Below are 25,773 nucleotides of genomic sequence, written 5' to 3' on the forward strand. Positions count from 1 at the left end.
GGACGTAGCCACTCAGAAGATGGAAGGTGTATGGAGCAGCTAGGACTAAGTTCAGATAAAACCTAACAAAATTCCCCAGTAAGTGGCCTGAAGATGATATACATTGTTTCATCTACACACTAAGAAAACCAAAAAGATCTAGAAGCAGGCTCCTGGAGAACACTAGGGTAGATGACAAGGATGTCAGTGTCTTAAGTCTTGCTCCATCTTTTTGTTCCAAGGGAGGTGACACTTATGATGAGTCTCGTAGGCAGGACATCCATAGCTGGACTTTGAGGGTCATGGGAATTTAGATTGGCATTAGCCATTGAAAAGCACAGAGAAGAAAGGCCTGGAATATCCTTAAAGGGGTGTGTGGTGGTCCGTGTGTCTAGGAGGTTAGTTGAGAATAACCCACGGGTAAGCAGATGGCTGGGAGGCAGTCTAGAAACACTGCCACCAGTCCAGAGATGCCAACTCCTTCTTAGGACTTCCTCCCGTGAGACCCAAGACAACTGGCATCCCCTCTATGGGCCTCAGCCTGTCTCTGTAAAAGGAATTGAAACAGGGCCTCTTGGGGTGCCACTGTGGAGGGAGACTCACTCTGTTATGGAGAAGGGCAGCTTCCACCGTAGGTGTTGATTCCCATCCAGACCACACCCAGGGTGTCATGACTGTGGCCTAGGGAAGTCGGGTGCGGCTGTGTGGGTGGTGGTTCTTAGAGCCTGGGAAGGAAGTCTGGTGCCAGGTTTCCCTGTGCCCACAGTGTGTGCTGGAGGGCACTTTGGGCAGGACTGTGCCCAGCTCTGTTCCTGTGCCAACAACGGGACCTGCAGCCCCATTGATGGCTCCTGTCAATGCTTCCCTGGATGGACTGGCAAGGACTGCTCACAGGGTAAGCTGCTGCTTCTAAAGTGTTCCTCTCCCTGCCATGGCACCAAAGGGCTGAACTCTCCTGCAGACAAGAGTATCCACCCGAGACCCATTTATTTATTTTTATTATTTCTGTGTGTATGACAAGTGTCACAGCAAGAATGTGGAGATGAGAGACCAACTATAGCGCCAGTTCTCTTCTGCTTTTATGGAGGTTCCAGGGATCAAACTCAGGTTCACCACAGGCTTGGGTGGCAAGTGCCTTTACCCACTCAGCCACGTCACTGTTCTTTGACCCTGAAAGTCCCATTTAGCGCTACGTCAAACTTGAGTTACTAGAACTGACTGTGGAGACTGTTACCGCAGGTATTAAAGGCATCAATACTGTCAGTGCCATTAATGCTGTGAATTGTGAGGACCCACACTCCACTAGCATCTCTCTGTAAAAGATGCAGTCAGAATACGGATGGGGAGGAGGGAACAAAACTGGTTTGTAAGTGGCCAGACTAGGACAGCCACCATTGGAAGGATGGGAGCACCCATGATATGGCTCCTGTCTGTGAGTGATGTCCTGAGCACCCTAAGCCTGAACATGGTGCTACAGTCTGACACCAAGGCAAAAAACCCTTCCCAAAGGGTCCCCAGCCTTGGCCTGTGAAACTCCTTGTCTGTACATAGTACCTGTAAGGAGGTCCCAGTTAAATGGCTGGACCTGGAGGAATTCCATTTTGGTGTAAGCCACAGGCTCCAATCTCAAACAACAGCACAAGAACCCAAAGAGAAGAGGGTCCCTGCCACCTGTGGAGAAATCAGTGCTCTTGGTGTTACTCCAGCCGTCCCTGTGAATCCTTCTATGAATGGAGGCACAGAAGCCCTTCCAGTAGGGCTGCCTTAAGTCACCCAGATTAGAATAGGCAGAAATCTGTTTCTCATAGCAATCCCAGGGATGAGGCCAAGAGGAGAGCTGATTCTGAGACTAGCATTATCAAGTCCCCAAAGGCCAAGAGATGCCCCTCTGGGTCCATCCAGGTGTTCTGGCTCTGATGTGTACCCGCCTCCCCTTCCTTTCCTCCTGCTCCTTTGTCCCGCCCTCTCCCTCTGCATCCCACCCACCCCCCACAGCCTGCCCATCTGGGTTCTGGGGCTCTGCCTGCTTCCACACATGCAGCTGCCACAACGGGGCGAGCTGCAGCGCCGAGGATGGGGCCTGCCACTGCACCCCTGGCTGGACCGGACTCTTCTGCACGCAGCGTAAGCCCTGCCTCCCAGCCACTCCCAGTCATATGCTGCAGCCTACTGGCCACTTTGCGAATAGCCCTGGTTTGCAGAGAGGGAGGGAAGAGGCTGGTCTCCGGACCAGCCACACCTCAGGATCATCCAAAGTCCTGAAAGGTTACGGCTATAGGGCATCCCAGCAATCAAGATCAGACCCTTGGACCATGGGGAAGAAATCCCAGGGCTGCACAGCAAAGAGACCCAAGCTTGTCCTCTGCGGCTGAGGCCCTAGTTGCATGGATCACCTTGTCCCTACCCTCCTCCCCTTTAGCCCAAGTTTCAGTGGGTACAGATGTCTCTGTGGGCCTCACAGGCCTTTATCCCATGCTGGGCAGGAAGCAGCAGATCAGCCTGGTCCCGGCAACATTTCTTCAGTTTCCCTGAGCCCACACCAACTGTGACCTGTGGTCTTGTTGCAGGTTGCCCTGCAGCATTTTTTGGGAAGGATTGTGGGCACATATGCCAGTGTCAGAATGGAGCCAGCTGTGACCACATCACTGGGAAATGCACCTGTCGAACAGGCTTCTCTGGGCGCCACTGTGAACAGAGTAAGCTGCACTAACCTGGGAAAGTTGTATCAACCCCATCCTCTGCATACCCAACACCCATCCAGGGCACCGGGCTCCTGAACTCCAGACTTTGAGGATGATTTCTGGGGAAGACTGAAAGCTAACCCTATACACTCATGCTGTGGGGCTCTCTCTCCACTTTAGATAGGGCTGGGGTGTGGTGGGCAGAGCAAGGAGGGGCCAGATGAAAGCAGGATTTTCCAGCTCTTTAAATGAGTTCAGGAGGGAGAGGTGTGTTCTGACTCTACCCATCCCCAGCTAACTGGATTGCACAATGGGGGAACGGGTGGAGTGTGGCTGTGTCTCACCGTCTACTTGCACTCTGCATGCCATATAGGATGTGCCCCTGGAACCTTTGGATACGGGTGTCAGCAGCTATGTGAGTGCATGAACAATGCCACTTGTGACCATGTCACTGGTACCTGTTACTGCAGCCCGGGATTCAAAGGAATCAGGTGTGACCAAGGTAACACAGGTGGCAGAGTGCCTGGACAGGGGTGGAAAGGGCCCAACTACTGGTGGCTTTGGAGAGTTCTAACCACACCAGTTGAGTTTTATGACACTACCTTTTATTCATAGTTGGAAGCCTCTCTTCACAGCTTCTCTGTGCATATCCTCTGGTAGTTCCCCCAGGAGCGAGGCAAGAATGAGCCACAAGCTAGTTCTGGGAAAGGACATCAGGCTAAGTTGGAAACACCTGCTTAGTTTGACTTCTGCCACATCCCGATAGGTGTCTCTGGGCGTGTCATTTTCTTTGCTGGGTCTTTTACTCCACATTCAATTAAGTAAATGTTAACCTTTGTCCAAAGGGTTCAACTTGACTCTAGTTCTATGCCTAGGCGACATTGCATGGTACAGCTGAGAGGGATCAAATCCAGTCAACTCAAGAAGGGTCTCAGCACAGTGCCTGGCACATGTGAGCACTCTGTAAATGATGGCTTCGTGCATGGGAAATCCCTTTGTTTTGTAGACATGGGAGGCTATTGTTAGTTCTAGAAGATGGGAACAGAAAATAGGCTCTCAATTACCCACATCAGACACATGACTCTGCAATGTGAAGCCATGCAGCTGAGGCAAATGCAACATTTGCCTTTCTAGTAGTGACAACCTGCTTTCTTCAGCCAGGAGCAGAGAACCAAGGGGAGGTCTAGATGCTGCACAGCTAGGGAACAGACCTTCGCCAGGGCAGTCACAGAGGGACCTAGCCACACATGTATAATCAAGAGGTGTCTTAGGGCAGTAATAGTCACAGAGCTTCCAGCTGTCAAGGCCAGTCTGTCATTTGGTGTTCATGACTCCCCAAGGAAGCTGGAGTTGCTGTCCCCATAAACCTTCTAAAGCCACATGGCTGGTAGAGCAGGAAGAGTAGCTGAAACCAGTTTTTCCTGACTGAATTACTGGCTGGGTGAACTTAGACAAGTTCCCTAACCTTGGTGACTCAGTTTATTTATTTACTTTCCAACCAAGTAGAAATGGTAAAAATAATTAGTTCCCTTTTTGTGGGCCTGCCATGGTAAAGCAGGTAACTTGAACTCATGTGTGGACCTGAGTAAAATATTCAGTAAGCTTTTATTTTTGCTTCACACCTAAATCACATTTTCTTTTTGTAACCCTGAGACTCAATCACTTTCTGGCATTAGAAGAAACGGAGGCACTGTGAGGGTTGGGATTAGGCAGGGCTGAAGGGGCAAAGGCAGGATGGAAATATTGGGGTCAGGCCCACCTCTGGCTCAGGCCTCCCTCTGCCCACAGCTGCCCTCATGATGGATGAGCTGAATCCATACACCAAGATCAGTCCAGCTCTGGGAGCAGAGCGGCACTCGGTGGGTGCTGTCACAGGCATCATCCTCCTGTTGTTCCTGGTTGTGGTGTTGCTGGGCCTGTTTGCCTGGCGACGGAGGCGGCAGAAAGAGAAAGGCCGTGACCTGGCTCCTCGAGTCTCCTACACCCCAGCCATGAGGATGACCAGCACAGACTACTCTCTCTCAGGTCAGGCTATGCCCCAGCATCTTTTCTCACCCATACAACGTGGCAGGAAGTATGTGGTCTTCTCAGGAACATCCACATTCTGGCTCAACATGGGTGGTTATATCTGCAGATGGGTGGCTGCGCCTGGGGATGGTTACCTCAGAGACAATGGGGTGGGGAAAATCTGTGACATTCCAACAGGTGTTGCTTTCTGGAGCCCAAGCTCCTAGCAGCTAGGTCTGGGTGCTACTCCCTACTTCCCCATCCTCCTCAGGATGCCTGCAGGAACATGCATAGTAAGTAGGTCTGAACAACCCAGAGAATGGTTCCCCGGTGTGAAGCCAGGGCACCTGGTAAGCTGTGCCCTATCCACTTTTGCTTTCCCTGGGAGGGTCTCCAGCCATCCCCAAGGAGTGCCCTAGAAGCAGAGTGACAAAGGTGGTGCCTCACATAGGAGAGGTCTACAAGTTCAGGAAGCTTCCCTCTGGCAGATGTGCCAGAGCCCAGTGGGCCTAGAAATGCCGGTGGGCATCCTGTGGTAGTCTGATTGAGGTGTGTATGGAACTGCACCAGATCCTTTCCTTTCCCCTGCACTGGCACCTTGACAAGAAGGCTTTGTGCTTCAGATTTAGCTGACCGGCAGAAGCTCCCAAACTGCTCTGGTTTTGGTTAGGTCTGCACTGATGAGAATGGTCTCTTCCAATGGCTCATAGCTGGTTCAGAGTACCTAGACCACATGTGTTGTTCCTGCTAAGTGTTGCCTTCTGTGTGATAGCTCTATGCCAGGAATATGACAGAAAGAGCTGGCCCCAGTATAGATGCTGCATTCAGAGACCTCCTAGCCACTCTGAGGCCAATCAAAGCAACATCCTCTGATGAAGGCCATGGCTCGCAGAACTTTGGGAGTTTATGACAAAGAGCAGGAAGGGCTGGACTTTTCCCAGTCCTGTAGAATCCTCAGAAGAGCTGGGGTCAACAAAAATGGAGTTGTCTAAGTACTTATTACTAGGGTTTGCCCATAAGGGAAATCAAGAGAAAATCAATCTACCAAAAATAGCAGCTGGAAGGCATAGAGCCATTAGAGCCAGCACCGGCAGCTTCCAGCTGGCCATGCCACCTTATACGAGCAAGCCTGGTCTGTGAGCTGCAAGAGGGAGGTTATTAGTAAGAACAAAGCATGCTGTAGGATGTGGCTAGTGGATGCCACACAGCTTGGAGGATGTGGGAGATTAGCTGCCTCTTTGCAGGGGATATTCAAAATTGCACAACCTCAGCATTTGTTTTGGGGTATCTCAACCAAGGGCAGGTATATGATGGAATATGGCTCCTTGTTCTCTTCCCAGATTTGTCTCAAAGTAGCAGCCATGCCCAGTGCTTTTCCAATGCCAGCTACCACACACTGGCGTGCGGGGGGCCTGCCACCAGCCAGGCAAGCACTCTGGACAGGAACAGCCCCACCAAGGTACTGGCCCCCTGGCTCCCCAGTCCTCACCCACTATTCTCTCCATTTAGCACTCCCCTTTGCCCAGGAAGGAACTGCACCCCACATAAAGGCTGAGCAGTCCTAGGACTCATGGGCCATGAGAACCCTCTGAATCGTGTTAACAGGGAAAGAGTATGGAGACAAGCTCTATCCCATGAAACCACACCACATTGTCCACTCACTGGAACATGCCTGTACCTCAGGTATAGTTAACTACTAGTACTTACCAGAAGATAGTAATATCACATGTAGCCATCCTATCCCACACCTGTGTATACCACATAGTCACTTTGGTCGTATGCCAATACATACACTCACCAAGATTACTGCAATGTATTAAAGCAATAAACTGAAGTAACTCATCATTCAATCAACCACTTGATGCCTCTTAAACGTGGGCATAGACTTCATCAATACACACATTCAATGTGAACCCAAACACTGTAGTGTTCTTGCTGAAAGGGGGTGGGAGGTGGACCAGTGTCCCTGACAGCTCCAAGCACAGCACTGGGTCATAGAACAGGTCACAAATATTACAGACCTTAGAGAGAGATGTCTCAGCACATATGTGTGCAGAGAGCATATGGTGCATCCCTTGATGGACCAGTAAGAGGCAGAGTGAAAGACAGACATCAACAGCCCAAAGATAAGGTTTGTGAGGAGTTCTTGTTGTACACACTTCCTAACACCCACCTAAATGTATGCCACACACACATACTCAGAATGGTAGGACTATTTAGGAAGTGACAATCCCAGGATCCCTGGCTTCCTGTACCATCTATCCTGGCCCAGGAGCATAGCTTTCATATTTTAGCCCTCTTCCTTGCAGCTCTGAGGATCCTCTCCATTTGTTCCCTAAAGACTGACCATCAGCCCACAGCCCTAGGGCTGCTTTTCTATGAAACAAGCAGGTTGCATGCAGGGTACCTAGAAGCCCAGTAGCTTTGGCCACTCTGCCTGCCATCTTCTACTCAAGACTCTCGTTCCCAAGCTCAGTATGGCTTTAAGCTTAAGAAGCTGAGACTAGGACATGTAATTGCCCAACAAGCAGCCTTTGGTTAACTACAGCTGTGTTATCAAAGCTGTAACTGGCTAGAGGCACCAGCCAGGGATGAGGTTCTAGGCCATGTCATTATTCCTCTAAGAGTCAGCCATTCTTTCAGTAGAGGACTGAAGTTCTGCAAAGGAGACCAATTGGTGACCCTCTGGTTTGGCTCACCTCACAGGGGCTGAGGCTGGCCCTATGTAGACAAGAACCCCTCTTGGCAGGTAGATCATTTGTACCAAAGGTAGACATGATGCCATTGAGGGGACAGGCAGCTAAGATCTGAGTTCTAGAGATAGCTTTGCCTCTGGCTCCTGTGTATCTGAGTGTGGTCCAAGTCTGAAATAGCGTCCTTGCCTCACATGATGGGCAGCAAAGAGAGAATACAGGGAGGGTGTTGCATCATTAGTCTCATGACTGGAACTTTCTCTTGGTCACATGAAAGTCTCTCATATATGGCCCTGGGTGCAAACACTGCAGGCAGCCGTACCTCTGTGCTGGAGATGCCCTGTTATACATGGGTAACTGACAAGAGCCTCCTTTTCTACAGCATAGCCCCACATGCCTATTTCTACCCATGTATGCCCACAGGCACCTGAGTACTTGGTTTGGGCACATTCTGTTCTCACTGACCTCAACTACAGCATGATAGCTTGTCATAGAACATAGCATCTGGTCATCCAGGGCCTAGGAGCTCAGGAGCATCTCAGGGATGGGTTCACTGAGGCTGGGCCGAGCACCACCTTGGGGAAGGGCAGCTGAGGCATGAGTTATTAACTGGGTCTCCTCTCCAAACAGCTCAGTAACAAGTCCCTTGACAGAGACACAGCAGGCTGGACCCCCTACAGCTATGTGAACGTGTTAGGTCAGTAGTGGTTTGAGTCATCTTCCCCACCAGCCCCACCCTGATCTCTGTACTGAGGGGAGCTGCCCCATCGCAAATTTAATGAGTTGAGTCCTGAGCATGGCTTCCTTTCCCTGTGGTTATGGCCCAGTTTAGGAATGGGATATAGAGAGTCCCAGGTGGAAGCAGAAAGTGTATTTGCCACCATGGAGAAGGATCCTCTACCTGGCACTTTCCAAGGGCTTCTTCCTCCTGCCCTAGTAGAGGGTGGATGGAATGGGAAGGGAGGAGGAAAAGACAGAGGCCCTAGCCCCATGGATGTTACATGAAGACCTTGATTCCTTCTGGCCTGCCCCTCGCCCCATCCTTTGCTTCCCACCCCCTTCTCCTGCCATTCAAGCCTTGGGAATAATGGCTCCTCCCTGTCATTCCTCTCACTAGACTCCCATTTCCAGATCAGTGCCCTGGAGGCCAGGTACCCGCCCGAGGACTTCTACATTGAACTTAGACACCTCAGCCGCCATGCTGAGCCACACTCACCAGGTCAGACCCCCAGCCCTTCCTTCCACCCCCAGAGCTCTACACCCCATCCCTGTCCTTATGGAGCCTTCCCATGACCAGTCTACAGCCCTATGCCCTACCCAAAGGTGGAAGTGTATCCCAATCTTTCCCATTACCCTTTTCACCCCACCATGCTAGCTGAGGTAGACAAATTGGGGTTGCTTGTGGAGGGGACACAGCCTATCTATATTCCCTTTATTCTGCAATATGCAACCCACACATGGTGTAGTTAACAGAAGGTTGGCTCTCTGGACAAAAAAGCTCAATGATTTCCAGAAGGGCCCCAGACCTAACAGTGGCCCAAACTTACCACCTTAGAAAATGAGGTAGGAGTGCCAAGCAGAGACCAGGAGAGGACAGGCAACATCTACCACTCAATACCTCTGGACTCAAATACCGAGCTTGAACCTAGTACTGAGAGAGCTGTCAAAAGACATGTGACAACTAAGTCCCAAAAGGGAAAACATGCATCAGTAACAGGAATGAGTGTCAAAGAAATATAATGAATGGACAGAGAATGTGGCCTTTCTACTAGTAGCTCCTCTAGAGCAGGTACTCTGGGAAGGGCCTCAGTATGCTAGACAGCTCTGGGTTTGAGTTTAGGCTCTAGGTACTCTTGCTCCAGTGAAACTGAGTCAACTTCACAGGTCTCTGGTCCAGAAAGTATGAAGGTTCAGAATTTATCTTGTTGAGTAGGCATGGCTGCAAGGACCCTGATGACTGTGTTCCTCAACTATGGCTAAGCATTCAATACCCCTTGGACTTGTATGATCCCTACCTTTACTCCACCTTGGGTCTAAACAGGAGCATGAGGCATCATCTGGGCTCAGACCCAGTTCTCGTTGTCCCATAGACCTTCAACCACTGTAGCCAGAGCATCACACTGTTATTTGTTGGCTCACAGCCAGCTAGCTGTGGCCACTAGGAGAGAAAACCTCTGTTTCTTGTTCTATAAAGGAAGGGGTGGCGGCGGCTAACATTATAGGTACCTTCCTTTCTTCAATGACTACTAATACATGATAAATCCAGGCCAGCATGGCTTGCTGTATGTTTTTGAACAGTATAGCTTCCTACAGGCCTTTTAGAATGGCTCAGTTTTGTTTTATCTCTCAGGAAGGCATGTAGCCAAGATAGATATAAACTCCTGCAATTTCAACATGGGAACGCTATGTGGAGGGAGGACCCAAGTATCAGTGGGTTTGTCTTCGGTGTAAAAAATGTGGGCAAGTTAGATGGAGTCAATATATTTTGGGACTGTCTTCAGTTAAAGACCAGGCTATATCTAGTTAAGAATCCATACTGCTTCTTGGTTCCCAGTAACCATATTAGACAGTTCATAATCACCTGAAACTCCAGAGCTTGTACTCATGTGTAAATAGACAACACACACACACCTTTGGAAAAACACAACGGAGTGAAGGGGTTAAGTTAAACATTACTGTCCCAACATGGAAAGGCCGGACGTGCTCCCATCCCTGGGAGCACTTGTCGCAATCAACCCAAGCTCATGTCCTGCTCCTGGCTAGGGCTGAGGACCGTGCATTCTGGGAACCCAGGAAACAGCTAACTAACAGCAAAATGAAGAAATAATTCCTTAGGGCTGAAAAACACTTGTAGAACAAAGCCCTCCTTCTCCACCCACTTCAAAATGAGTAACTGAGCAAACCAGCTGTGGCCAGGAATGACAATCTTCCTGGAAAGATACTCATCAAGTGCCCCACCTACTTGTTACTTCTCACCAGCACCCCAGATCCAGGAAAGGCAGGATCAGAGCTCACAGGTGAGAAACCTTATCTCCAAAGCAAGAGAAAGAATCAGAATTGTCTGCATCTTTCCCTCCAGCTAAGCACTGGTCTGGTTTCATTTCTTACCCTGTGTCTCCAGAGCCTGGCACTTCACCTGCAAAGATCACAGATGGCATCCCGCGAGGGGCAGGTTAAGAGGAAAGCCAAAGAAAAGAAGGTGCTGGAGCTCATTAATGTGATGATCCTTTTAAGATTCCCTCTGTGTTCAGAATTATTTAGAATAGATTGAATCTAGAATAGTTGCTAGGAGCAAACAACTATTTGCTTGGTAAAGAAGAGAACTGCACAGGGAGGAGGAAGACACCAGTTGTCTAGGGAACCTCACCCTGTATTTCTTTCCTTCTGTTTTTATGCAGGCACTTGTGGAATGGACAGACGTCAGAACACATACATTATGGACAAAGGCTTCAAAGGTAGAGTATCTAATCCTGATGTCCTGTTACACAGGGCTTAGCAAGGGATTATAGATCTGAGATGGCAAAGAATTCTGCCTGAGAGAAACTGCAAACCCCAAACCCCTTTAAAAAAACAAAAACAAAAACAAAAACAAAAAAAACGAAAAAGCTTAAAAAAAAAAAATCACCGGACCCAGAGCCGCTGGGCAGCTCTGCCTAGGAGGAACACTCTTAATAATATTGAATTCATCTTTCCACTGCAGTTGCACCTGCTTAGCAAACGCTTGTGGGTTTGTTATAGCTGTCAACTAAATGTCTTCAGAAATGTAGATCATCATTATCCAACCAATTAGTATGAGTCAAATTGATTATAAATCTGAAATAAAATCAATCTACCTGCCCCAGAGGCCTTCTGTCATTGTAATGGCAAGGAACACCACCCTGCACCTGCTGCCTTCCTGGGGCACAAGGAGTGCAAACGATACCCAGTGTTAACATTGTATGGCCTTCACCCTCAAGAGATCTCTACGCCCAAGAGCAGGGAAGCCAAGACAGATGTCTACACCACAGGAACTACTTACAAGGTGGACCATCCCTCTAGGAAGTCTACAGGTGAAGCCAAAAAAAACAAAAACAAAAACAAAAAAAAAAACAAAACAAAGATCAAGTCCAGTCCCTGGATAAGGTCCTAGGTTTAAATGCTGGGACATGTGAGCTAGGCAGAGAGCTTTGGAACTCTGTCACTTATTAACCCTGTGCTTCCTAAGGCTGTTTCTTCATCTGCAAGGTTGGGATAATTATGCCTGTTGACTCATGCCTGTCTTATTATCTAACAAGGTTATCTTGGGTGTCCAATAAAGTTGGATGGGAGTGCTTTTGTATATTATAAAATTGGTACCAATGTGATGTCTCTGGGAAATGTCTCAAAGTCTCAGTCAAATTGAAAGAGCAGTAATAAAAGTCAGCAAAGATCCCAACTGATATTCTAAATATAGCACTACACAGGAATCACCTGGCAAGTGTGTTCAAACTACAGAGCTTTACACCTACAGCAGATTCTGCAGCAGTAGATAGAGGGACCCTGTACTCTGCAATTGCAAGGAGTACCTCACGGTATCTTTATGCATTTTATAACCCAACTATCATTTGTCTAAACTTTCCCAGGTTTCTGTTCTGATCTTTCAGACCTAGCATGGCCATCTCCTAACCAAGGAGAACAACTTGTGCACAACTCATGGGGAAATGGCTATCAGAAGTGGGATGAGCAGGACCCAGGTGGCATTGTGTTCTACAAGCAAGAGAACATCCAGGTTGAGTGACCATCAGCTTGGTTTAGGATGTGCAAAACCCAGGAAACCTGTCTGATGAGGGAGGCCATTCCCAAACTCCAAGCCAGCCACAGGCAGTAATCACCTGGGGGCTTTATTATGACAAGTTTCTGAGGGTTCTGCCTTAAACCATCCAAATGGAGGCAAACACCATTTCGGTATGTGAGGTTGCCAACAGAAGAGCAATTATACCACTTAGTCACTGTGACCCAAAGTCTCAGTTTCTTTCTCAGTATGGAATGGGGACTAGAAAGCTCTTCCAGGGCCTTTGAGGCTTTGTGAAGAAGTATGACTCAATGGAGAATAGCTCAGACAGGCCCTGAGATTAGCATATAAGCACACCTCACCTATACACCCTGTCATCCTGTGCATGGTGTTTCAGGTAACTACTTTTAAACTCTAAACCATAAATGTAAAATAAAGCCAATGAAAGCCAGGCTCTGCCTTCATCATTGCATTCCTGTCTTATGGGATCATCTAAGTGCATGGGAGGCTCTAAGAGGCAAGCAGCCAGATTCGTCACTGCCTCTCATCAGCTTTCAAATTAGAGAGAACTGTGTAGGCAAATGAACCATCAAGTGTTGGGAGCCAACATGATACAGTAAGAGTTCAAAGAGAGGCAAGTGAAATATTAGTGTAGAACTTTACAGAAAAGCTTATAAAACACACGGAACAATCCTACCTGGGGGCTAAATCCCCAAACATCTAGTTCAGCTACTTCATGTCACCAATTTAAACTGTCTCCTAAAGCAACAAGGGCAAGGCCAAACCAGCAGGACTAATTAAAGAGTCTGGATGTTTTCCAAACTTGGGGGTGCGGTGGGCAGAGAATGAGATTGGGTTCTAGTCCAACTGTATGGTGCTCACTAGACACAGCAGTATCTGTGGGTCTTGGCTTCTTCCTCTTTAAAAAGCACAGTTGTAACAGCACCACCTCTAAGGCCCCTTACAACTCTGACATTTTAAAAGCCCTAATTCAGGTGGCATCCACTTTTTTTTTTCTGTAATGGGAACTCTGTCACCCTGGGAGGTTGAAGGAGACTGCTGACACAGCTAAGCACCTGTCCTCCATTTCTGCTTCAGCAATATGACTGTACAATAAACTGTCTCGTGTCCAATTCCTTGTCTGTCATGCTTTCAAAGTGTGACAGAAAAAAATTGACTTCACCTTCTGTCTGGGAATCCTTGAGCTGTACTGTCATGTCCCAACCTGTGTCCCTTGCCACCTAAGTTCCATGCCTCTCCAAGTAATTTTGGTTTCTCAGACATTTAGAAACCAGTAACATCCTGAAAACTCCTTTTGTGGCTGGACAGTATTCTCTGGACTTCCGATCCTCTGTCCCATCCCTCCTCATAGTCCATTTCTCACTGAAGTGAAGAATGTGAACTTAACTCCAAGAACAGAAGCAGCAGGCCTCCTATTGACAGCAGTAGTTCAGAGGTGGGCAACAGATACTTAATGCCTGGGTTCCCGCAGACATTTGAATTAACTTGGGCTTAAATTGATATCAAGTCTTAGTAGGTTTAGGACATTCAGAGAGCAACTTTGGGAAGTCATTTCCTCTCTAGACTTGTGCTTCCTCAAAACAATGAACATGTTCCTTTCAGAAACCCATTCTGACTGATAATATGCATGACTACAGATGGTTCAGAGGAGGTAACAAGGAGAGTAAATGCAGGGGCACTTGGAGGACTGCAGGCTTCCCCTTTCTTTGCACAGTGCCCTGACAGGAAGGCACTGGAGTGGGCGTGGCTATGAAAGGAAAGGACAAGGAAATACTCTAGCCCAGCTGGTTATTTTCCCCACACTCTGCCCTCATAGCAGGCAAGTGGATGACTCAACAAGAGAAACGCTTGGCTTCCTCAAGCTGACTTTTCCAGCTTGTCTTGCCCCATCTCCTCCAGTTCTCAGGAAAGATGGGATAATTCAGCACCCTTCACAACCACCACTCTCGATGGGTTTTTATGTCTTGGCCTGCAAACTTTGGGAAGACCCTTGTCCCTGAGCCTAGTACCCTCCCCCCAGCTTAGCTCAGGAAAAAGGAATAGACCAAAATGGATAAAAGCTAACATTCAAAAGTTATTCAAATATTGAGATCCCACTGGTTTCACTTTCCAGTGAAACTACAGCTGGGTGAGGTTCTAAGGCTTTCCCACTATTCAGTCATTAAATTCAAAGCTTAGCCTTTCCTCTCAGCAGGCCTTGGTATTGCTAAAAAAGGATAAACTGAAGCAGCTGTAAAGAGCTACATGGGTAACTAGATCTCCTGACGGGGAAAATCTTGATTGTCAGATAAGATAGTGGTTGAGTCCCAAGCACTAAGAATTAGACTAATAAACTGAACTCTGGTTTCCTCATTTCTAAACAGTAATAGCAATAGCAGTCCCATCCTGCTCAGCCTCCAACCCCCTTCAAAGGTACTAAGTTTCTTTCTGTTTGGTTTGAGACAAGGTCTAACCATAAATAAAAGCCCTAGTTAGCCTGGCTGCGAACCCAGCTGGCCTTAAACTAAGATATTTACTAGCCTTTGCCTCCCAAATCACGCTGAGCGCCTATGTTTCAAATAACCTAACTGGAATGAAGTTACTCATTCCAGTGCTACACAAAACAAGCTATCCCTCAATTCCACATAGTATACGATCAGGACAGTGGTGATAGATAATGAACAGCTTTCAAATAAGAAGCCCCGAGCCTCTCATTGCCGGATGAGTTTAGATTAACCACACTGGGCCTGACTGGGAGGTTCTCAAGCTTACATCACTCCCCTGACTAAGGAAGTACTGAGAGGCAAACTTAGATGGCTTGAAGCAAGTCACAATGCAGGACCCAGGACACCTTTTTCTACCAGCAGAAATAGAACCTACTTATTACCTTCCAGTCCTAGCTAGAACTGGCAGAGACTGCTTGTTATCTAGCAAGGATGATTTTTTTTTCCTGAGTCAGGTGCTACAAAGGTCAGCCTTATACCAACCAGACTGAAGCCAATCTCTCTTTCAACGTGTTAGCTGAACTGAGAGGCAGTGGGACCCTGAGGAGTTTACTTCCCCACTCTAAGTCTTAATAAGCACTGAGGTGGGAGGAAGGGGAAAAGTTACTGCTCTACCTGTGTCACAGCCTTCTGAACCTGAAGCAAACAGTTGAATGCACTTCTACACAAAACCAAGGAGCTGCTGCCAGTTAGAATAAGAGCTACCTGCTTTCAGAATAAATGCTCCTTACTGGACCTGCTGAAGAACAGACACTCAGGGTGGCACACGTCGCAGTTATTTCAGCCAATTGCATAGCCAGTTCCCCTTGAGTCACATGGCTTTCACTCTAACATTTTCAGTAAAATCATAAGGTGGGGCAGGGAGCTTAGATAACAGCAGCCTGAAGTGTAAGCTGTGGTGGTTGTCTAGAAGATTCCTTAAGAATTTCACCAACTGACTTTCACAGACATTTAGAGGTGAGAGGCCTCTTAGGTCACACCTGACCGTCAAGCTCCAGCCGTTCAGGGTTATTTCCAGACACCTTGCCTGTCAGTGCCCCACAGCTAAGGGTCACAACTGTCAGACTTATTTATTGTTTTTTCCAGGCAAGTCCTAGAATTCGTAGACAGATCCTCACCCTCAAAGGGAAGGAGAGCAGCAATTGAAGAGGGAGTCCCTTCTCTGTGACTCCAAGTCACTAAGGAACCTCTTTCCCCAGTAGAGCTTCTGTCACTTCATCTCATGTTGACATCACTCTGCACCCTTGAGCAACTGAGCTCTAATGACAGACAAGCATGACTCAAACATTCCCAAGACTGGGTGAGACAAGCCTACACCATACTTTGGGCTGAGACAAAGCTACATTTCAAAGGCCAACTTGAGACTGGGGGCTTTTTATAGCTGTTACACACTTCAGTCAGCGCACTAAAGCATGAGCTCCTGGAAGACAGGGATGTTGCTATTTGCTTAAGGCTGCTAAACTGTTGACATTCACACTAAAAGACAGATATGCTGCTGCTTCTGAATCAACACTTTTAGTCATACAACTCCAAAGAATTATATCACAGAAAATATGGGGCAAAGAAGTCCCAGAGCATAGATTTAAGTCTTGGCTCTGCAGTGCTATTAACCAGTTTATCACCCTAGCAAAGTTACTGTATCTGTCTGGGCAGAGAGCATTTGTATAAACTAAGTGATAACCTGTAAAAATACACTGTAAATATCTTGTGCTACTATCTAATGACCATAACCAGCCATTTTTTTGTTCTCCAAAAACATGTTTTTGTGAGAAAAGAATGCCTGATAAAGCATACCATAAGACAGTTAATAAGACTTAATCTTTTAGTATCATGGTCTTTTCCAGCCCCAGGATCCTGAAAGCACACAAAGTTGACTGATGTCTGTTTCTGGTATTTAAATGAATCCTATGTTCATGCTTGTCCTAAGAAATCTCTCTTGCTTTGCAGATTACATGAAAGAATCTGTGTGCAGTTCTAGTACTTGCTCCTTGAACAGCAGTGAAAACCCTTATGCCACAATTAAGGATCCACCCATCCTCACCTGCAAGCTTCCAGAAAGCAGTTATGTAGAAATGAAGTCACCTGTGCACATGGGGTCTCCGTACACAGATGTGCCATCCTTGTCAACATCTAATAAAAATATATATGAAGTTGGTAGGTGTCTCACATAACTTAGCAAAATCAGGGCAACAGTGCAGCATCTCAAGTGAAAACAAGCCCTCCTCCACTCACTCTATCTCCATAAAACACCCTCTGTTCCGTTGCATTTGAAGGAACCTGAGGAGAAACTCTGTCCCAGGACTGCCCTTCCCTCTAATGCAGGAAACCAAAATCTTGTGCCACCCTGCTTACAAATCACAACTGATAAGCAGTAGAAACAGTGAGGGTGGAGAACCAGTATACAACACTTCAACTATTGTTAATACAAATCCAAGGTTGAAAAAGAAAACAATCAGAACAGCTGTTTACAAGTTTCTAAATCACTTCTTACACCTCCCCCAGTTTCAATTATGATCCTAGATGCAGTCATAAGACCCACACCTCTAGGACGTCTTGAATCTCTTGTTGAGCAGAGACTGGGATTCTGACAGTACACTGTCTTAGGTTTTTCCATCTCTTGAGCAAGCCTTCATTCTAATCCCGTATTTCTCAGAAGTATACGTATACCCACAGTTCTTTTCCCCAACAAGTTGAATAGAACCTTCTTCCCTCCCACCAAGACAACAAGCTAATCTATTCTCTGAACTCATTTTTCACTATATTCCCTAGAGCCCACAGTCAGTGTGGTCCAAGAAGGCCGAGGTCATAACTCCAGCTATATCCAGAATCCATACGACCTACCTAGGAACAGCCATATTCCTGGTCACTATGACCTCCTCCCAGTAAGACAGAGCCATGCCCATGGGCCCTCCCAGGACAAGCAGTAAGAGGGATACGCTTCTCTCTTAGTGTGCTCTGCTGACTATTTTCTGACTCTGAAAGAAGACAATCCAAGACTTGAAATATCAGTACAGATTGCCTTGAGCTGTGTGTTATTAGTTCCTTCACTGGATTGAAAGAAGCACTTCCAAATGGGGTTGGGGTAACTGTTCAAGAAAGTCTGTTGTGCACAAAGGCAAATCCTATCAACCTTCAGCCCTAAATGCCCTGGATATGATTTTTAGAACATTTAAGATGCCACTGTTCATCAACATCAGCTAAAAGATATGTATTTAATATTCTGAAACAACACTTAAGAGCATGTAGCTTAGGTTCTGCAAACCTTCCTAGGAGGAAAAGGACACTGGGGACGGGAGGGGCACTTTAGAGGACCTGAAATGTATATGTGCTGTTGATTGCTGTTATCCTCAGCATCTGTTTCAGTATCTAAGGGAATTGGTATGAGGACATGAACTGTTCTAATATTAATCGCCAAGTCTGTGTTCATCTAGGTATGGCCCATCGAATTCTAATAGCAACGGTAAGAGTTCAAAATATAGCCGAATTCTTTAATAAAGACAGGATCACTTTCTTTTGCCCTATCACTGATATCAGGCAAAACAGAAAGGGGAAGGGGGTGGGGAGGGGGGAAGTAAAATGTTTCAAAAAAGCAGTTTCATCTACTCTAGAATGATTTCTATGTCAGCTGTACCAAATTTTGCCAAGTCAAAGTTCAAGAATGATGAATGGCAGTCCTGGCCTGGCTGCGCTGCTTTGATTCACCCAACACCTGAGTCAATGTGTGTGCACCAGAGAACCAAGACGCTATTTTAAGAAAGTGGTCACAGGGCTGGGAATATAGCTCAGTTGGGAGAGGCCTTGCCTACTGAGATCACCAGCATCGTAAAAAACAAAAAAAGCTTAGGCTTATAAGAATGAAGTTTCCCCAACAACACTATTTGGATCACTCAAGTTACTTAGAGTTCCTTGACTTGTTTATGAGCAGTTCTTCATAGATGGTGCCAATGTAGTGTGGGACCTAAAGGTGTAGAAGAAATTACACAAATGTGGGCAAGGCAAGCTTATGTTGCTTAGCATATATTATGTTTTCGATGCAACTAAATGAAGTAAATATAAAACAAAAACAAAAAGACGTAAAAGTCCACTGCCTGAGATGGGCAAATATGTATTCCACTAGTTGGTGCTTTCAATCTCCTATTCAGATGAGTCCATAACTTCCACTGCACGGGTAACAGCCGGAAAACTGAGGCTTGGACAATTCTGAACGGCTAATCCCCAAGTCCTATAGGACCTCTTCACAGGAATTAACAACAGAAAGGGCAAGCTGCAAGTTAATGGCCACTTTTGTGCCATCCCATGTTCGTAAGAGGAGTAAGTCTAGAGCCAGTAAAAACTACTTAAAAAGGGTTTACGGAAGAGGGACTAGAAGACTGTAAAGCTAGATACTGCTACAGGAAGTGGGGATGATAACCTTAGTTTGTGTAATAATCAGCAAAAGAAAGAAAATAAATATATGAGCAAATCTCTTTGCTCACTTCACTCAAGGCCTAAGCCAGTATTAGCATTAGAGGAACACATACATGAATGCTGCATGTGTGCATGGAAGCAAATGATCAGCAATAGTAAACTTTCCCAAAAGCCTTATTAAAATAGAACATTAGGAAATTACTCGTAGACCTAAGTTAATACTTCTCATACATATGTATAAAGAAATACAGTTAAGAAACTCACCTCAGTATTTCAGGGCCACAAGTGCTCTATTATCTTTGCAAAGGAAGAATGAAGAAGAATGGCAAAATCCAAGCAGCAAGGAGAAATGGTGTCTCAATCCCAGGCTTTGTCTTCTTCCCTTATCCTGCACGCACAGTAACTGCTACCTGGCAAACTGCAACCATGCGAATTCCAAGTCTCACTTCTCTCTTGCCAACTACACTCTGCACGAAGTATCCAGCAAGAGGTGAGATGGCTATAGCATCAAGTCAAGAGAAGTTAGCACCACTCTTGTTAAGTCACTTGCCCTCTCCGGGCGCCTTTATTACCCACACATGAAAGAAGAGAGACAGAGAGTGGGAGCAGAGCGCTAACAACTCTCCAAGTGTAGCACTACATTTCAAGTACATAGTTCAGTCAGGCATACAGAGGAGAAGGGGAACGGCAAAGACGTGATTAAGTATGGTGACAGCAGCAGCCTTCACATAGCTAAGAGTTAGCACTAGGACATTTCGATCATGCAGAGCAACTGTTAGGAACTTCTAACATTCACAAACAGATTTGCGGTCAGCCTCAACACGTGTGCTGTGCATTCTATAGACGATTTGGAAAGATCTGCTCACTTATTTTTCAAAATGAAATTTTCACTCCAGTAAATTAATATGTATACAAATCAGACAAAGAAAACACAGTTACTGTACAATAGTGTGAGAGACTATGAAATGGCAATACTTTTTTAAACCACAGATTTGTAATATATTTGTTCACTGTGCAGAGGATGTACCTTATACAAAATAAAATGGATTCTCAAACTAATGTTACAAGAATGTCTATTGTTGTGTTGCACTGAAACATTAATGTTTAACATTTTATGTTTAAGACAGTACTAACCTACATTGGTATGGTGACTTTAAACAGCTGGAAGAATGAAAATTACCACAATAGATGTTTGAAAAATGAAGCAAAATGTTATTTTCAAAGTAACAAACAGAATCTCCTTAACTCATGTTCTGTATTTTAAAATCCCATTCACACCAGTATTAGGTTTGTTTTTCCAAGGATGTGTACTCAAAGGCAACTACTACAGCTTATGTTATGCTCCAGTGGCACAAAGTGCAAGTGTAAAAACTATGCAATTTATATAAAATCCCATGAATAGCTTTTAACTAATAGATTTTAGCATATGCATCATTTAGGACATTTTAAACCAAATCTTGAGACACCGCTGGGTTTAAAATATAAGGGGGGGGGGGTTGTAGGATAGTCATCATGATCACAACTATAATCCCAGCACTTGGGAGGCTGGAGCAGGAGGACTGCCAAGAGTTCCAGGCCAGCCAGGGCTACAATGTGAGACCCTGTCTCAAAACAAGCAAACAAACAAACAGTGAAGGCCAGGCATGTGCCACAGACTCTTGCAATCCCATTATTCAGGAGGCTAAGGCAGGAGAGTTTCAAGTTGAAGCAGCTTGGGCTACATAATGAGATCAAGAGTAGCCTAGGCTAGGAGATTTTATTTCAAAAAACATAAAAGGCAGGTTTGTTTTGTTTAAGAAAATACACACAAAGCTCAGTCAGTGACATAACATTTGCCTAGCATGAAGGCTTCAGTTCCCAGCATCACAAAAACTTAGAATATAGATGCCAAAAGTAGTTTACTGGGCTGGCACAATGACGATGGCTCAACACCCAGGACCCTTAAGGGATAAGGTACAGGCTGTCCTCTGATTTACACACACACACACTCTCACTCTCTCTCTCTCTCTCTCTCTCTCTCTCTCTCTCTCTCTCTCTCAACAAACAAATACATAAATAAAAATAAAAAATAACTTCTGAAAGGAATTCATTAAGTTTAATTTGTTCTTCAGACTTTCAAAGGTGTATATATATTATCCTCACACTAGGTCAACTCAAAATATTTCAACTTGTTATGGGTTAACACTTCCACAATCCTAGCCCTTCAAGGGGCTGGAAATTCAAGGGTTTGGAATTCAAAGCTAGTCTAGGCAAGTTAGTGAAAACCTGTATCAAATTAAAACAAATGGTCAGAAATGCTAGTTCTGCAGCAGAACACTGAAAGTGTGTGGAACCCCAAGTTCAATCACCACCACCACCACCACCTGTCCACCACACGAGACACACACACACACACACACACACACACACACACACACACACACAAAGTTATTTCAATTTAATATAATGTTTAACCAAGAATAATATATTTTTGCTACTCAGAAGTTAAATGTCATTCAGGAGGGACAATTAACAGGTAATTCTCCAGGGCTGGAGGTTGACACATTTACTGAACAAAGGGTAAAGTAATACTCTGTGAGTCTCTATCACTAGTATCACAAACTTAGTCAAGAACCAATGGCTGCAGGTGGTGCCCTTAGCATCCAGACAATCCATTAGTCATTCTCCTACTGAGAGGAACACACAAGAGTTCATCTGATCAGTGCAACAATGGGAGATGGGAAACCTCTCTAAGGAAGGATGGATTAATAGATGGCTACATGGGAGTTCGTTATGTTATTTGTGCTTTGTAAAGTTTTATGTCTATATTTATAGAATTATATAACTACAATTCTGTGTCATTTTAATACAGAATAGTTAATTGTCAGAATATAAACAGAAACAAAGTCTATCTCCTCCCTGTGGATCTTACAATGTGATTACAAAAGGGCAGAGATGAAGGGAGGCCCTAGAGTGCTGACTATGCAGCTTCCTCCTTGACTTACAGAGCACTGAGCGGCGGTCCAAACTAACCCCACACAGCTCTGCTCTCGGCTTCAGTTGCCAGATTCCCTCCTCATCCTAGCACCAGCCACCTGAACAACCGTCTACCTACCAAACCGTCTACCCTGCAGCCCTGGGTTAAGAGGAAGGATAGGAAAGAGATCTTACATAATACTGTTATTTATGTTTAAAAAAAGAAATAGGGAGGGGGATGTTTGCCCGGAAACCGGGAAAGGGAATAACACTTGAAATGTATATAAGAAATACTCAAGTTAATAAAAAAAAAATAAAAAAATAAAAAAAAAGAAATAAAACGAGTTAACTGAGGACCCTCCCGACTTCCTCCAGAGCTGGTTCACATAAAGTCAGCCTATAAAACAGTTTCCGGGGTCAGCATGATGACTCAGTGATAAAGAAGCTTGCTGCATGGCAGATAACCTGATCCCTGGGTTCCACGTGATGGAAGGAGAGAGCCGGACTCCCTCAGGTTGTTCTCTCACCTCCAATCATGTACTGTGCCATGCCCCATCCCACACCCAATAAATAAAAAAAGTAATACATTTTTTACACATGAAATCGTGTTGCTTCTTAAACTGTCCCATGTAAGGCAGGTGCAGGCATAAGTGTAGGTGAGTACGTTGAGTGTGTGCCTGTGTCTGTGTTTCTTTAACGTTTCTGGATCCCAATGATGAAAGGCTTTGGCATAGAGGCTGGTACAGGGGGCAGCAATCCCTTAAAGAAATGAAAAAGAACCACACTACTTCCTCAGAGATTTATGAAAATGTCTGAGTGACTAGAGCTTGTCAGTGAGGGAATGGATGCTAAAAGTAGGATATCTCCTCAGTGAGACGAGGTAAGAGGATCTGAGAGTCGATGGTTTGAGGAAAGGTTAGGTTCTGCAAACTCAAAAATACAAAAGGAATGTTGCTGGCCACTAGTACTGGTATTAGTACTGATAAGAGTAGTTAACAGCCAATATATACATTTTATGTTCACATCTGTGAACTACCAATCAATCCTGTGCCTAAGACATGATAAGAAAAGGAATTAAAATAAGTTTAATGATGAGATCACATCAATAGCCCTGAAATGTCTTTTAATCAGGTGCATTCACATAATAACATTAACCCACACATTGGTCAGCATTTCGCTTGTTTTATTGAGGGGTGGGATACACAGAAAGTCTTCAACTCCTGATCCTCCTGCTTCTACCTCCCAAATGGTATGTGCCATCTAGCATAGCTTAGTCACTAGTACCAGAGAGCTCTGTAGGGACCCCTGAAAGAGATGGATTCTTAAAAAGTATGCAAGATGTTTTTAAACGTTCTCTCCAAGAATGTAAGCCAAGTATAATGGCCCATAACTACAATCCCAAAACTGCAGAGGTGAAGACAGGAGTATCACCAGTTCAAGATCAGCCTTTGCTTCATGAGATCTTACCTTATAAAAAAACAAACAAACGAATAAACAAAAAAAAAAAACCCAGATTTTTTTAAACAATAAAAAAAACCCCATAAAACAAAGAGTTCTCAATTTATAATTGACTCAGAAGCTGATCAAATGTTTCTCCCTTCACTGTTGATATCCTGACACATTATTAAAATTGATGTTTTTCAAATGTTCTTAAAACTTGCAACTTATTTAATGAGAATTAAGATGAAGATAAAAGATTTTTATTAAGTTATTATGTTAAGACCAAAATCATTTTTTCTAAAGTATTTACCTGATATTTTATTAATTTCTTAGATTTAATATGAGTAAATTTTTAATTTGATTTTAATACCTACACATGACCCAGAAATGATCCAGTTCAGTCACATCAAAGATATCAAAGGATATCATTACTTCAAAGGATATGAAGTAAAAGATAAAACGGACAAGAGCTGGGACTATAACCCTTCTTTTTTACGCAGATGACTGCTGTGTGAGACCCATTGGTTCAATCTTCCAATTCATGAATAATTTAGCACATTTCCTTTTCTTCCAAGTGTGTGTGTGTGTGTGTGTGTGTGTGTGTGTGTGTGTGTGTGTGTGTGTGTGTCTTTTGTCTGAGAAAGGGTTTCTCTGTGTAGACTTGGCTGTGCTGGAATTCACTCTATAGACCAGGCTGGCATTGAATGCTGAGATCTGCCTGCCTTTGCCTCCTGGAGTGCTAGGGTTAAAGATGTGCTCCACAACTGTCCAGCTCAGCACATTTTCTAATACCTGCCTGAGATACAATGTTCTTTCAAACACTCCAATTTTCAGGAAAATGGATACCGCTAATATTCTCTCAAAGAGATTAGCATGGTGTGTCATTTTATCAACACCTACAAGATAGAAGAACAAAACTATTCTTTAAAATATTATCAGACTGGCAACTCTGTTGTATTGGTGATGTATTCAACCAGGAGAAAGCTCAGGCTGTTTTCTCTCTGTGTCCTGTCAGGATGCCCTTTCTGATACTTCACTAGTATGTGGAAGTGGCTCCTTTCTAGCCTTTGTCCTTTTGTCCTTGTTTGTACAACAAAAGCCACACTTTATTTGGTTTGGTTTCATTTTGAGACAGTGTTTCCTTCTTTGTATGACTCCATGTGTCAACAGCTTGGGATACAGCCTTGTTTAGGTGAGCCTTGAACTTAGAGTGACATCCTGTCTTTGCCATAAAAAGCATGACTGGCAGTTTTGAATGTTCTTCAGGATTATGATCCATTTTTCTCCTTAGTAATTTTTTACAAAACCCTTTAAACTAACATAAATAAATTTTTAATTACCCAACCTTTTCTGCTTCTCATGTTGGCCAAAAATGTCCAAATGGAACTTTTTTCTTTATAATAGATTAAAGAGATTAATTATCACAACAGCTCACACCATTGACAGACAGCATTTGGATTTTATAAACATAAATCAGAAATGGCAAAAATTAAAATATTCATTTTCCTAACAATCAAAGAACTAAGACTAGCTCAGATGCATGACTCAAACTCCAGAATTTAAAGGATATATGGCAAAGAACACACTGGTTGAAACCTCTGCTTACAATTCTAATTTAGCATACTCATTAGAATGGCTAAAGATAACTTATCCTGACATAGAGACAACTACAGAAAAAGGCACAGCACTTCTGAATAACAAGGACCAGGTATGATGGCTAACTGGCTTTTCAGGAGAATATAAAAGGTTTAAGAAAAACACCTAGAGTTAAAATGAATGAAAAATAGAGTCAAGCACCAAAGTACTTCCAAATTGCCTTGAGTCTAAAATTGTCCAAGTAAATAAAACTGCAATGCTTCTTACTTGGGACACTGTCTCCCGAGTTCTAACGCAACATGAACTCTTGTTGACATGCAAACAATGTCACTTTCTAATACCTAATGTTGCTTGGAGGTCTCCCAAAATCCACCGTGTGCAAGTAGCATCTAAATCTATTCTTGGTTTTAAAAAAAAAAAAAAAAAAAAAAGGCTACTCTTAAGTCATTTTCATTCACTACATAATTTCTTTTTCTTAGTTTTATAAATTTATTGTAAACTTTAGTAGAGATGGAAGCTTTTGCTGTGTCTAGTGACACTGTTAGAAAAAAAGTACAGAGACTGTGTCACCACCATTTTTAGAAATATTTTTCTCAAGAGTACAACTGAACTGCAGATCTAAAGTCTACCTGAACTGACTGTTGCCCCCAATCCAAGCTTACTCAGCAATGCAAGGACTTATCTTCTCACCCATCAGAAGCAAGATTTTCATGGCTACATCCAAAGCATTCAGAAGAAAAATGTAATCTGACAACACTGGA

At 44.7% G+C, this 25,773-nt stretch overlaps 1 protein-coding gene across 27 annotated transcripts in view; it reads left to right on the forward strand.

Moving 5' to 3' along the window:
* Megf11 (multiple EGF-like-domains 11) overlaps positions 1-20,080 on the forward strand; it is a 325,661-nt gene extending 305,581 nt beyond the window's left edge. For 3 of the 27 annotated variants that reach the window (XM_039082447.2, XM_039082446.2, XM_039082454.2), the window contains 11 exons: positions 746-874; positions 1,975-2,103; positions 2,547-2,675; positions 3,034-3,162; positions 4,449-4,685; positions 6,008-6,126; positions 7,991-8,057; positions 8,478-8,579; positions 10,759-10,815; positions 16,562-16,768; positions 17,384-20,080. In XM_039082447.2, the coding sequence (XP_038938375.1) occupies positions 746-874; positions 1,975-2,103; positions 2,547-2,675; positions 3,034-3,162; positions 4,449-4,685; positions 6,008-6,126; positions 7,991-8,057; positions 8,478-8,579; positions 10,759-10,815; positions 16,562-16,768; positions 17,384-17,541 (1,463 nt within the window). In that variant the 3' untranslated portion in view covers positions 17,542-20,080. Of the gene's footprint in view, positions 1-745; positions 875-1,974; positions 2,104-2,546; positions 2,676-3,033; positions 3,163-4,448; positions 4,686-6,007; positions 6,127-7,990; positions 8,058-8,477; positions 8,580-10,758; positions 10,816-11,961; positions 13,241-16,561 lie in introns of those variants that run through there. The other 24 variants (XM_039082453.2, XM_063266415.1, XR_005488258.2 and 21 more) reach the window with 23 other exon arrangements.
* The last annotated feature ends 5,693 nt before the right edge of the window (positions 20,081-25,773 follow it).

The sequence above is a fragment of the Rattus norvegicus genome, chromosome 8, assembly GCF_036323735.1.
Source record: "Rattus norvegicus strain BN/NHsdMcwi chromosome 8, GRCr8, whole genome shotgun sequence".
NCBI lineage: Eukaryota > Metazoa > Chordata > Mammalia > Rodentia > Muridae > Rattus > Rattus norvegicus.